General features: G+C 49.3%; 1 protein-coding gene across 5 annotated transcripts in view; it reads left to right on the forward strand.

Moving 5' to 3' along the window:
- The window catches only part of ARHGEF37 (Rho guanine nucleotide exchange factor 37), a 57,883-nt gene extending 54,216 nt beyond the window's left edge, over positions 1 to 3,667 (forward strand). For all 5 annotated transcript variants that reach the window (XM_037801854.1, XM_037801851.1, XM_037801853.1 and 2 more), the window contains one exon: positions 658 to 3,667. In XM_037801854.1, the coding sequence (XP_037657782.1) occupies positions 658 to 867 (210 nt within the window). In that variant the 3' untranslated portion in view covers positions 868 to 3,667. The remainder of the gene's footprint in view (positions 1 to 657) is intronic.
- The last annotated feature ends 10,653 nt before the right edge of the window (positions 3,668 to 14,320 follow it).

A 14,320-nucleotide genomic window follows, 5' to 3' on the forward strand; every position in this document is an offset into this window, starting at 1 on the left:
TTCCCACTGTTAACTGGGGTGGGGGTGAGGGGAGGGTGTCATTACTCCATTTTGCAGATGAGGAAAGTGATGCCCAGAGAAGTTGCATATTAGCCTAACAAATGTCCTCCTATCCAATTTTTTCTTCAATTAAATGCCTTTTCCTAAAAAGTAACCAAGTTGCCCGCTCAATCCCCTGTCTCTGTTCTACTCGGGGAAACTGGCCTGGGCAGATGAAACCCTTAGAGCTGGGGAGGTAGGGAGGGAAAGGGCGCTGAGTCCTCTGCTCAGTGAGGTGGCAGCGGCAGGCTCGAGAGCTCCCGCTCAGGGAGGCCTGGGCTCCCGTTCCAGCTCTGCTGTGTGATTTTGAATGAGTTCCTTGTCCTTGATGTTTCTGAGTCTCAATTTCCTTATCTGAAAACTGGGGCAGATAGGACCATAGAATTGTCAAAACCCAAACCAGGGAGTGTTAGAACAGTGCCTGCCACATAGTAAGTTTCAGCAGCAGGAGTAATAGAATTTGTTCTTCTGTTTAGCACTGAGGATGTACTTGGAGGTGACGTGTGGCCAGCCGTGGGGCGAGTCGGGTGGGAAGGAACTTGGGTGAACAGCCTCTGTGGTGTGGTTTGTCTTGTCTCCCCACCCTGACTACCTTGTGTTGCTCCCCTTTTGTTTCAGGTGGTGGCAGTATACCCCTTTGTGGCCAGAAGCAGCCACGAAGTGACCGTGCAGGCAGGCCAGCCAGTGACTGTCCTGGAGGCCCAGGACAAGAAGGGGAACACGGAGTGGAGCCTTGTGGAAGTGAACGGCCAGAGGGGATATGTGCCTTCCAGCTTCCTGGCCTGGGCCCCAAGTCCAGCTCCCTGGGGCTGGAGTCTGCCCTCTTAGGGTGCCCTCTTGGAGCTCACATTGCCACCGGCATGGGGAAGGCGTATGAACTGTCACCCTGGGAGGGTAAAGGAACAAAGAAGAGATGGGTGTGGAAGGGAAGGGCAGGTCAGGGCTGGAGAAAGGGCACCCAGGAGGCTGCCAGAAGAGGTGGGTGGACCTTCCAGAGTACGGCTTGGGTGGGCACAAAAGGCCCTGTGGCGTTCCCAGGCTCCAGCCGGGAGCTCCCATTATGTCCACATAAGGAAGTAGTTCCCACCTGGGGTCCCAGCACCCTGGCCGGCAGGTTCTAGCTGACTGGCCAGGACATGTACACGGCACATGGCCAACATTACCATTGCCTGCCCATTGGAGAGGTTGCCCAGATGACAGTTACCTGTCTGCTGTGTGGTCTCAGGGAGGGGAGCTGGGGAAGTCAAGAGCTGCTTGGCCTGACAGTTCATTCCCTAGATGTAGTATCAGGAGACACCAGAGTTGAGCAGTCGCCTTTTATTTCTCCATGCTGGGAGCCAAATTATCTTGGCAGCGAACCGCTGGGCGCCCTCTCAAGGGGGGCGCTGTGGGTGGGGTTCCCAGGAGACTCGGCTGGGCACTGGGTGAGGTGTGGTCAAGTCACAGTTCTGGAATGTGTGTGGGCCCATGCAGAAGCTGTTCCAGGGAAGAAGGGATTTTGAGGGTGCATGGGGCTGTTGGCAGCAGCTGTACGCTGTAGCTGCTTTCTCTGGATGAGGAGCCAAAGTGGCATGCAAATCATAGAGGAAACTCTGTGAAGTAGATGATTAAAAGCCACCTGGGTGGGGAAGGTTAGGTAATGGCTCAGGTAGGTTTCCTGTTTCTGGGGCAAAGGGGAACCAGCAGGAAATCCCCGGTGGCTTCAGGAAGCAGCGGAAGGCCTGGGGGAGCAGAGGAGCAATATGATGGGTTGGCTGTGGAGGCTTAGACATGTGAGACAACCTCAGGTCTCCCACCATAAAGTCCTCCCTCACCATGCTGGGGTGAGAATGACTTGAGGCTAAGGATGTGGAGGCTCCTTGTAACTGTGAAGTGAGAAACAAATGTAAATTACCCTTGGTGGTAGGTTGCAACAGCATCCCCTGGCCCAGGCACGCAAGCACACATGCACCACTCCCTGTTCCCATGGGCAGGGCAGGCATTGTTTGTCTACATGGCGCCCTTTTCCATAAACCCAGGTTCCACCTCAGGATCCTTCTCGATACTGCATTCCAGCTTGCCAATCTCTTGAACTTGGTAAACAAGATCAAACCTATTTGCCGTCCCTCTCTAGAACCTGGAAATTGATGCTCCTCAAAAAAGTTTCTCTTTGGGGAAGACTGACCCACTGGAGCAATTTTGGGTTGCTGTTGGATCATTATGTCTAGGTTGTATGTTGCTTTGGGCTCAAAGCCAGTGCAAGCTTCACAGAAGGGGGAAAAGGTGATCCAGTGTGGGCTTTTGTATAAATTACAGTTTGGAACCAACCCAAGTTAGAGTGTGTGTGAAAACAGGTGGCAGTTTAGACTTATTTCCAAGAACATTTCCATGTTATTATAACCATAGTGCCTAAAGCCATTAGCGCTGGTTTTTGAAGGGCTTTTAAAAATTATATACATGTCTGTGTCAGTTTGTAATTTACCTGCTCTGGGCTTGTTAAAGCATGAATACCCTTCATAATACAAGAGAAATTCAGTGCCCACAATCCCTTTCCCAGCTCCATAATCTGCTTTACAAGGTACTGTGGACTCATTTTGCTTTCTCTTTCCTGCTCAGATTTCCCATAAAAACAGGAAGCCTAGGGGAGCAGAAAGTAAAACAGGCAATCCATCTGTGGGTTCCACAGATGCCTACTGAGCGCCTGCTTGTGCTCGCATCACTAGGCTCCAGCTCAGCGGCTCTCAGTCCCTGCAGTCACCTGGGGAGCTGTAAGCCTGGCTCCCACTCCAGAGATGCTGACGTCATGTGTCTGGGGTGTGGCCTGGGCCGAGGGGAGGTAGAAAGCTCCCCAGGGGCTTCTAATGTGCGGTCAGGGTTGAGAACCTCTGCTCTGGAGATGCCATAATGGCTGCCTGAGATAGACCTGGGGTCCGAGATGGCTGTGAGCTGTTAGCAAGCCCATGCCCTGCTTGAGCTTGGTACCAGATGTTTCGAAAGTCTTCTGCTGAACAGACAGCTTTAGAGGCGGTTTTCAACAGGATAGCCTGTTCTGTCAGGTCCCAGAATGTGTATTTATTAAGTGCCATTAAAAGGGAGCTGAACACAAATTGGATGTTCTTGTGGGCATGAGGGAGAGAACTAAATATGCTCAGAACCAAGTCTATCTCATGAAGGGCAAATAAAAATGTATTCCATAGCATGTGGGTTATAGTTTCTCATAGACTAGGGAATGAGATTAAAAGCCACCGAAGGGTGAGCAAATGCATATTGAGAAGATGGAGAATGGCCTGAATTTTCTCCAGGGAGCTCTGCATAATGTGCCTCCCCCCCACCCAATGCCTAGAACCACTACACTGTGTCTTATTTATTTATTACACTGTTAGGCTGTCACATGCTAAATTTGCTAAGATTTTTGTCTGTGAACTGAACAAGAGTTTGGGGTGTTGAAGACTGATTCACAAGGGTGCCCGTTGCTCCCCGTAATGGAGCAAGTCCTCTTTAACCCTTTGGGCCCCAACCCAGTTTGGGCCGTGAAGACCAGATTACAGTACCAAAGAAAGATGAAAGAATGCTTGGTTAATCTGAGGAGCACTAGCTCAGTGAGTCACCCATGTGAATTGCCGGGAATAAAGGACTTCAAAGATGAAAACGTCTCTGGAATTTGAGTGACACGAACCATTGGGTAATCTAGGTGTGCTGTTTATTCATTGAACACTTGCTGCGTATATAAATGGCACCTTGTTCATTTAATAAGTGTCTCCTGTGCACCCTGTGTGCCTCCAGGGGCTGGCCTGAGCTGCTGGGGATAGAGTGAGGAATCAGACAGATGGAGGCCTGTTCTCTCAGAGCCCGCAGTCTGGTGAGGGTGACAGACATGGCAGCCGTCAATCACATGCAGCGTAGGTGTCAGGATAGGGCAATAACAGGTGCCAGGGGAGCCCAGGGGAGGGGCCAGCCCCTGACCCAGACATGATGCCTAAGGAAGAAATAATATGCAACATGAAGCCCAATAAATGAGTGGGGTTGGGTGAAGGTGGCCAGGAGGGCAATGTGAAGGCCCAGAGATGAGCATGTGCATGGCATGTTGGGAAACTAAAATGCCATATGGCTAGAGCCCTGCGTGTGGGGAGGGGTATGACGGCTGCAGTGAGAGATGAGTTAGAGAGGTTGGTGTAATCTGAGGGCACTAGGGAGCCTCTAAAGGGTTTGAAGCAGAGAGATGTATTTTCCGAAGATGGCTAGGCTCTGACTGCAGGCCTGATGTGCCCATGGCAACTGCTCGCTTCCCGAGGGCAGGGAGGACCCATCCCAGAGTGTCCCTAAGCATCTGTCACAGGGCCTTGAGTGATAGCTGCTCGATAAATGTTGCCGAGGAGAATATCCCAGTGAGGATCGGAGCACAGCCCCTGCCTTTAAGGAACCTCCAGGCTAGTTGGGGAGATAAGACAGATGAGTCTCAAGCAGTCATCTGGCCCCAGAGGGGTTGCCAGGACCAAGCACTCAGACAGGGAGAGATGGGGAGGGCTGAGGCAGTCAAGGGAGGCTTCCTGGAGGAGGTGAGGCTGGTGCCGGGCCTTGTGGGATGTTAGCATTGGGGAAAGCAGAGGCAAGAGAGAAGTCTTCTCACACCCAGGGAGGCAGCCTGCTGCAGAGAAAAATGCCCAGCACTTGGCCTTAGAAAACCAGGGTTTCAAGGCCTACCTGAGCACAGGCAAATAGAAAACTCACTCCTCATGGATTCATTAGGGGAAGAGGCTGATGAGAACCCCAGCTTATCCTACCCTCCCCACTGATTGCAGAGTTCTGGGTTATCCTGAGGGCCCCCAACTCCTTCCACTAGGACCTAACTCCTGGCATGGAAGTCAGTTGAGGGCCTGCTGTGGCCGGGGGATGGGAAGGACCTGGAGCCCACTCTCAGCAACATCTCAAGGAGCTGGGGTCCTAAACAATCCATTCATTTAATCTTGGTCATCTGTTCTTTTTTTTTTTTCAATTAATTTTATTGAGATACAGTTCACATACCATAGCATTATGCTTTTTAAAGTGTTCAAATCAGAGGGTTTTAGTGCTCATCTGTTTTATTATCTGTAATTTCTGGACTTACCTTTTCTGTTTTCTCGTCTGTGAAATGGGTACAATTCCTGTCCCCACAGGGTGGGTGAGAAGATTAAATGAGACAGCGAATGTGAAGGGTGGTGGATGACTTCAGGACATCACAGTTGGATGAGCAATTAGGAGGCGTGAACTGTGGCCACCAGGTGGCAGCAGGGCGCTATCAATAAACCGAGGGAGGGGGTGGGAGGCGCCGTTGGGGTCCAGCTGAAATGCCCAGGGGCCTGGGCAGGTAGTGCAAATGAGAGGAGGGGCCAGGTGAAGGGCATTAGGGAGTGGTGGGGACTGTTTTGGACCTGCACGTGCACATTCCTATAAGGAGCTGCAGCTTCTTGGCTCCAGCAATTGTTGCCACATCAGAATGGCGGCCCTGTGGTTCCAGATATTCTGATGGGAAGTGGGGATGGGGCTTCTGGCCAGGGAAGAGTCTGCCCGTCCTGATTCTGAGGTCTCAGGGCTTCCAGGGGCATCAGCAGAGCCTCTGGTCTGGGAACAGACCAGTGCATGAATAGTATAACCACAGCTCCTGTTAGTTAACTCACAGGACTGTTTGAGGATTATGAGGGAATCCACTTTACATGCTTAACTAGTGCCTGGCACATAGGAAGTTCTCAAAAGCCGCAAGCTAAAAACAGAAACAAAGCAAACAAACAAAAACAAGCACAATCTCAACACGACCAGCCATTATGGACCTCATTCTGCAGGCATTTTACAGGACAAGCTGGTGCAGCAGTGGGGCTTGGGCCCCAGACCTCTCCCCTGGGGTGGAGTCAGGGCTGGGGACACAGATCCAATGAAAAGAGGGTGGAACCAGGTGAAGGAGCAGTGAGGTTGGGAGGGAACGGCGATTCCAGGGTGTGTGGGGTGACACAGCAGGCAGAGTCCCAGTGGGGCACTTGGGGGCAGGCATCTCCTAGCATCCAGGAAGGACAGACATCAAAGTCAGGTCAGGGAGTGAGCAGCAGTCCCGGTCTTTGGGCTGGAGTTCAAGGACCAGGTTCTGGGGGCTCAGGGGTCAAGCCCACCGAGGTGAGAACTGACATCAGGTCAGGGTCCAGCTAGCAGCCCAAGGGACTTCACACTGAATCGTGGTGCTGGCCTAGAGCTGCTTAAAACCCTCCCATTTGGGGAAAGGATTGGTCCCAGTGACCAAGGTGGGCTGGGGGATAAAAAGGGAGGCGGTCTGGCAGGGTGGTGGTCAGGAGCCCAGACTTCACATGCAAAATACAAAACCCTGGTTCCACCTTTAACAGCTGTTTGACCTCGTTAAATAAGTTACTTAATCTCTCTGAAACCTCACTTTCCTCTTTGTGGGTAAACCAGGAAATAGTCCTACCTCAAAGGGTTTGGGGGATGTCTAAATAGGATACAGCATGGAGGCATTTGGCATCCTATTTGGGATGTATAAGTGCTTAAGAGATGATTGATCCTTGATCACAAGCCAGTTTTGCTCCCTCTTCCCCGATACTCCTTTCAGACTTTGCAGGCAGTGAGTGATGCCATGCCAGAGTTTTTCCATCTCTGTGCTAATACTCCCTGTGCCTTCAGCCTTTCCCCTAATGCCTGCGTTCCTGACCCTTCACCACCTGGAACTCTCTGGAAAATACCAGCTCACTGTTTCAAAACTGAAAGAGTCTTAATAGGCTAAAGTTTGTTACCCTGTGAACATAGACCATGTCCTCAAATACTCTCTTGTGATTAGAGTCAGCCATCTTGAATTACTACAGTCTCTCAAGACGTTTTCACAATCTGCTGACAGTGCAGTTGTAGATAGACTTGCCGCAATGGTGGGAGTTTTGTGAGTATACCCATCTCCCACTTTTTTTTCCCCTTCATATTTCTAAATGTTTTATTTCAAATTTTTTATCTCTATTCCCTTCCCCACACCCCAAAAAAGACTTGGGTCAGAATGGCAACCATAAAATAAAAATACAAACATAATTACACTCATGCAAACACACACACACACACACACAAGGAATTGCGAGTGTATAGATCCCCTTTGACAATGGGAAAAATCACAGCATCTGTTGTCTTCATTATCCCCCACCCCCTACCCCAGCTGTCCCCACTGCCAGGCCAGAGATTCCCAGGCAGGATACTCTGCTTAGGAGTCATGCATCACCCCCACCCCTGCCCTGAAGAGCACAGCTACCAGCCTGAAACTCTGTCTCGATTTTCTTTCTGTGGTTTGTATTGTGAAGATCATATGCTTTTGGTTTTCCTAAATGTATTACAATATGGATGTAACGTGTTATTTTGTCATCAAATTAATCTTGAATTTGAATTATGTCACTTCCTCTTCCAACAGACTTCTACACTTCTTTAGCTCCCCTGTAAGGTACAGAGTCAGTGAATATCCAACTAGCGACCTTGTCCCTTTCCCAGGTGCAGGGCTTTGATAACCGATCATTTTACTCTTAAAGGCAGAGCCTGAGAAGGCATTGCGTCCTTCTCAACACAATGCTCCAGGCAGGCTCAGCCAACTGATCAAGAAATGAAACCTTTTGCCATCTTGGTTCTGGGCCAGAATGGCCATTAGACCGGCTCTTGAGGGGATGGTGTCAGGAAGGCAAAATGGTGGCTGGAGAGGGAGGCAGGGAGCTCAGGGCAAGGAAACCAGGTGAGGAGTCTGGGGCCAGAGTATGGGCTTGCAGAATCAGACACCCAGACTTTGGAAACTTGTCTAGACTTGTGCTGGTTGGAGTCTCCATGGCTGTTGGCTTGTTCTGGCTCCTCAGTAGGCAGTAAAGTTCTTTTGGAAACTCAGTGTGTCTTAGTGGTTCCTGAATACCATAGAATGGAGTGGCGGATGCCACACTAGTACAGAGAACCCTAAGGGAAAGAAGGTGAATTTGGAGGAAAGAGCTGGATCCTTCTCTTCAGGATCTCCACCCTCCTCCCACTCCTCCTGGACAGGTCTGGCCTTGCTTCTAGAGAAAGGCTGTTCCCTGTACTGGAAGCCATCAGCACCTGGAAGGGCCCCAGGGGTAGAAGGAGGTCAGCATCAGGTGAGGGCTGTTCAGCCAACAGACATCTGGCAAGAGGAAACGTCTCTCTGCTAGACCCCATGCTAAGTGCTTGGTATCCATTTGCTCATGGTCAGACCAAGCAGAACTCTTGATTTTCCCCTCCCTCCACCCCTGCTGCAATCCCAAGGCACTCCTCCTTCAGTCTTCCTCCTTTAGTAAGAGGCACCATCATCCACTCAGTTATTCATGCCAAAAACCTGGGACTCATCCCTGATTCCTCTCTTCCTCTCAAGCCTTCTCATTCAGCCTTCAGTGAGGCCTGTCAACTTAACCGTCAACACCTTCCTGACATTGGTCCACTTCTTTCCATCTCCATTCACTCCACTCCTGGACCACTGCAGGAGCCTCCCGACTGGTCTCTCTGTTCCCACCCTTGTCCTTCACCCCTAGTCCCCTCTCCATAGAGCAGTCAGAGTAATTCTTCAAAAAAGGAAATTAGAGAAGAACATGCCTTTGATTAAAACTGAACAGAATCCTAACTCCTTGCTCTGACCTAAAAAGCCCTGTGGAATCTGGGTCCCAAGTATCTTTCCACTCATCCTGTACCACCTTCCCACTTGATCAGTGTGCTACAGCCACATTTGCTTTCTTTGTATTTATTAATTACTCTAAGGACCTTTGCATTGGCTGTTCCCTTCCCTGGGACACTTCTCCCCCAGCTCTGCCAATGGCTGCTGCTTCTCGCCATGCAGGTCTCAGCATGACGTCAGCTCTCAGTGATGCCTTCCCTGGCCACTCCGTCTAGACACTCGCTAGGGCATCGACATCTTATTTTCATGATAGAGTTTATCACTCTCTCTTATTTCTTGCTGTTTATTTGTTTATTGTCTGTATTAGGGTTCTCCAGAGAAACAGAACGGACAGGATGTGTGTGTGTGTGTGTGTGTGTGTGTAAATATTATAAGATTTACTATAGGGATTGGCTCAAATGACTGTGGGGATTGGCAAGTCTCAAATTTCCATAGGGCAGGCTGCAAGCTGGGAACTCCAATGAAAGTTTCAATAAATTCCTCAGGAGAACCTGGCTGGCTAAAGTGGAGATGTAAATTCTTCCTTCTGACTGCTGAAATCCTCAGTTCTCCCTCAAGGGCCTTCAACTGATGGAATGAGAATTTTCTCATTGCTGAAGGCAATCTCCTTTGTTGATTTTCAAATGTAATCAGCCATAAATGCAATCAACTTACTGATGATTTAAATCCACAAAACATCTTCACAGTAACAATCAGGCCAGTGCTTGCTTAACCAAACAACTAGACACCATAATCTAGCCAAGTTGACACATGAACTTAACCATTACAGTCCACCCCTTGTCAACTTGGCACCCATACGTATCTCCTTAAACCACACTTAATCTCTAAATAAAACAATAACTTCCTTTGGGGAAGGCTGGGAGGAAGATTAAGAGTGGGGGCACCTAGCTTTCCCCTCATTCAAAGGGTTCTGGGTCTGTAAACTTTCTCAAGCCTGGGAATTGATTGAGGCAGATCTGCTCTTCACATGGCACCACCAGGGTCAGCTTTCAGAAATACAGACCTGACCATGTCACTCCTACCATGGCTTATGACCGTGGCTCCATGGTCTGGCAATTGTTTGTCCATCCCCTCCTAGAACTCTGTGTTCTGAATCTTGTACATTGCTCCTTCCACCCTCCTTTGCACATGCTCTTCCATCTGGGTGGAACACCCATTCCCACACCACTCCCATGCCACCCTAACTAAGTCATCCTTCAAGTCTCCATTACATGTCACTTCCTCTAGAAGTCTTCCTTGCTTGGTGCAGGTGCTCGTACTGTGTGTAACTCTACCCTCTGCCTTTTTACTTGTGGGTCTCTCCCAGTGAGTCAGTTCCATGAGGGTAGGAACTATGTCTGTCTTGTTCACACCATATCCCTAGCAAAAAGCTGTTGAATGAATGAGTGAGAGTTTCATGAAGACATTACAGGGTTTTGTTTTGTTTTATTCTTTTTTACATTTTAGCACTCGGCTCAGTTTGCTGGCACATAGTAGGCTCCCAATACATGTCTGTTGAAAGGATGATGAATGAATGAATGAATGAATGAATGAACGAATGGTGTGGTTCAAGGGCCCTCCCAATTTCCTGACTGTTTTCCCAGTAGGCCTCTTAGGCTGCAGCATTCTTTTGCAGAATAAAAGGGACACCAGTCCTAGTTTGAATGCTGTGGGGTTTTGAGCAGACAAGAACACTGTTCGTTCAATACGAAGAGTTTCAGGCCAGAGAGGCCTTTCTTGCTGGAAAAGGGAGGAGGGAGAGTTGAAGCCTCAGCCCAGTTTCAGGATGGCCTCAATTGGCCCTGAACTGACTAATAAAGTGTGAAATTGGCTTCATCCTCCACCACGTCTCCCCAGCCAGTGTGTCCCCATAGCATCTCCCTCTGCTACAATTGATGCACCGCCGCCGCCGTCCCCTCCGTCACTGGCAGACAGGCGGGTCATCGACGCCCACGCAGCCCCCGAGCCCGGAGGCTCTGCAGCGCTCAGGAAGCCGTTTGGCCTCAGGCCAGGACAGGCATTCAGAGCCAGAAGCATCCAATGTGGCACGTCTGACGCACCTTCTAAGCCAGCCACCAGCCTTTTGTCCCTATTTACTGGTCTGGCACTGGCTTCTAGTGTAGGGGTAGGGGCCGGAGGTGAGGATAGCATTCAGGAAGCTGAGGCCTTGCCCCCTGTCACAACAAATGCAGAGATGGAAAATCAGAACCCAAAGGGCCTCAGAAAACAATGAAATCAGTGGTTTATAAAGAGAGCACAGAGGAGCCCCTGGGGTACCCTAGGGGAAGCTTGGGGGATGGTGGGAGGGCCCGAAGCCCCTCTTTCCATCACGACATGGTCATTTTTTGGTCTATTTTGTTTATTTGCTTCTACTTAAGATTTCCTAGGAAGAAAGGGATTCCATGGCTCCAATAAGTTCCCAAACCAGTGATCTGTCTTGCGGTCGTATCCAAACTGCCTGTGAGTCAGAACCAACTGGGTGACTTGATAAGAAATGCAGATTCTGAGCCCTGTGGTGTTTTTGCCTGCTCAGTAGCCATTCCCTCTTCCCCTAAGGATAACCCCTGTATTTCTTTAGAGAGTCATCCCTCCCCCACATGCAACCTACATGGTTTGGGTTGTGACCCCACGCAGTCCCCTGAAACTCCAGGGGTGACCATGTTCCCCATGCCTGAACAATTACAGACAGAGTGATCAGCCCAGGAGCCAAAGCTGGGTTGGAGAGGCAGCCCCAGGGCTTTTGTCAGAGCTATAGAGTAAGAGATGCACTCTTTTCTTGGAGGCCCTAGGCTGGTAGCTATCAGCTTGGAGCAGCTGGCTTAAGAATGGAGCTAACAGAGAGGCAAGCCACAATAAGGGATGAGAGAGAGACAGAGACAGATAGACAAACACCTGGTGATATGGTAATAAGTACCTGGATCCAGCCATACCCGAAGCTTATCCCCTGGGCTATTCAGCTCCAAGAGCCAATATTACATTTTTTGCTGCAGCCAGTTAGAATTGGGCTTATACTATTTGCAACTGAGAGAGTTCTAACTAGTACACAGACCCCATCTCAGACCTATTCAGTCATGATCTCCATTGATGGAGTCTGGGAAACTGAATTTTTCAAAAAGCTTCTAAGGAAATTCTGATGTCATCATTTTATTAATCAGTGTTTGGACATTACTGAACTCCTGGTCAGTGATGTGCATATAAAAGTAATCCTTCTGCAAATGACCATCAGTATTATTGTATGTCAAGTACCCTGTACCTGGTCTCAATCTTCAAACAACCTGATGAAGTACATATTATTCTTCCCATTTTACAGAGGTAAATTAATGTGTTCAAGGACACACAGCTGGTAAGTGATGGATCTAAGACTTTGAGGCTCTGCAGCTCATCCTTTTTCAACCATTCCACGTGCTTTGAAAATGTCCTCTCTCCTCAGAGACTTTCTCAATAAGTGAGACCTATTTGTGTCATTTAGCATGCTTATGGCTGCAAGTAAGAGAAGTCTCCACTGTAATGGGCCTAAACAATAAGGGGATTTACAACAGCATATTTTAAGAAGTATTGAAGTAAGGTGGCTCCAGGGTTCGTTAATCCAAGGGCTCAAAACCATAATTAAGGGCTTGGTTTCTTTCCATTTCTCTGCTCTGCCCTCCTCATGCCCAGGCGGGCTCTCTTCTTGCTTACAAGATGTGTGCTGCAATTCCAGACGTGACAATTTCCAGCATGGGAGGATGGTCTGTTTCTTCTTGTGTGGTTCCTTTTATCAGTGAAGAAACCCTTTCCCGAAAGCCTTCAGCATTTCATTGCCCAGAACGGCATCCCAGGTCCACACCCAGTCCTGTCGTTGTCAAGGGGGTGGGGCATCAGCTGGGCTTGCACCAGTCGTGAATCACCCCTGGGTCTGGGGCTACTGGACACCTGCACAGTTCAGGACTTCCAAAATGAAGGAAGGGGACAGAGGTCTGCTGCACGATTCCTCTCCAACTCCTTGGGTTTCCCTCCGTGATTCTGGGCCCATGTTCCAAAGTCATCTCCCTTTCCACTAGTCGTGGTTCTTGCAAGAATGTCAACTGGTAGCGTTCAAAATCCTCCTCTTGGCTCCTTTATCCTTTTTTCCTGTCCTCTCTCATAGCCGGTGAGATGAGGACACACAGGACTTGGTCTCAGAACAGTCAGAGGTGCTCTTACTGGCTTTACTGTCCTCTGTCCTCCATTGGACAAAGAGCAGTTTTGCTGGGTTGCTGTGAGGCTTAGGACAGCATGTGCAGTGGTGGACATGTGTTGTTGGTGCCCATCACCCATCTCTCTTGCTTCTAATTCATCCTTTAGGGATTCACCTCCCCTGATCTCAAGCCATGGGGGGTAAGCGGCACTGACCTGCATGGCATCCCTAATTCTTATGGGATCTCCTCCCCTGCACCCCAGAGCATGTGACTTAGGCCTAGTCAACCACTGTGTTCATAGCCTTTTGCCACAGGACTTGATTTGGGGTGGATACTAACCCCAGTCTGATTCAATGAGAGTCAAGTGCTGGGCCTTGGGTTCAAACTCCTAGGAGAGAGAAGTTCTATTTCCACAGGGATTGCTGAGCTGCAAGCTTTGAGTCTGGAGCTTTCAGCAACCATTTTACAACTTCCTGGGAGAAAGCTGGTCTAAGGACAAAGCTAAAACACAGCCAAGAGACGGAGACAGAGCGATCCTAAGCTGCGGGATCTGACTGGGCTTGCTGCCACACAACCCTGTACATTTCAGTCAGATGAGCCAATAACTTCCTTTCCTTGATTGAGTCTCAGTTGGCATTCTGCCGCTTGCAACCAGAAGGCAACTAATATAGCATGCAGTTTTGAAAAAGCTGAACTATGCTATCCTTTGGCTGGGATGTGTATGTGTAAAGGGAGATAAGGTTGGGAAATCAGGCTGGGGCCACACGGTAGGGGCCTTGAGGATTCTGCCACGGGCCACCCAGTCTCTGAGATGCAGGGTCTCCCGAGACCAGCCATCCCAGGAATGACCAAACAGGTTAAACTTTGCCCCCAGGGACCAGGTTAATGTTTTAGTAGCTGCTGAAAAAATGGAATACTCGACCTGCAGCAGGACTCATCCCCCAGGCACACCTTGGCTACCTGAGAGTTATGTGACTTCTGTATCACAGAATGTTTTGAAGACAGGAGCTGCTAGCATTTAGCAGCTGCTCCTGAGGGCCAGGGATGATGAGGGTGGGGTGACACCAAACGCAACTATGCAAAGCTCTTAGTATACCATAAAGTGCATCCATGTCCCTCTTAAATTGCCCAGACTAGGATGTGGGCTAACTAGAACATTACCTCCCTCTTTCTACAGGACCTCCTTCTATTAATGCAGCCTGAGATTGCATTCACTTGTGAGGCAGTACATTATACTTTTCATTTAACTTGACAACTTAGGTCTACTCCTCTGAATCACCATCTGGTGTAGTCAGTGCATTTGCTCCTGGTGGAGCCTGTAGGAATCCGATTCTGTTGTCCACAGAGCTACTTCCTTCTCCCTACATGCCCTGGGCATATTCTGCTATCTTATTTCTGAGGTCTTCATTTGAATGCCTAACAAAAAAGTGTTGCCAAAGATGATGCCAGAGAGAAAGCCACTATTCCTGATTTTGTTTCACTGGCCAAACCA

This window comes from Choloepus didactylus, chromosome 13 (assembly GCF_015220235.1).
Source record: "Choloepus didactylus isolate mChoDid1 chromosome 13, mChoDid1.pri, whole genome shotgun sequence".
NCBI lineage: Eukaryota > Metazoa > Chordata > Mammalia > Pilosa > Megalonychidae > Choloepus > Choloepus didactylus.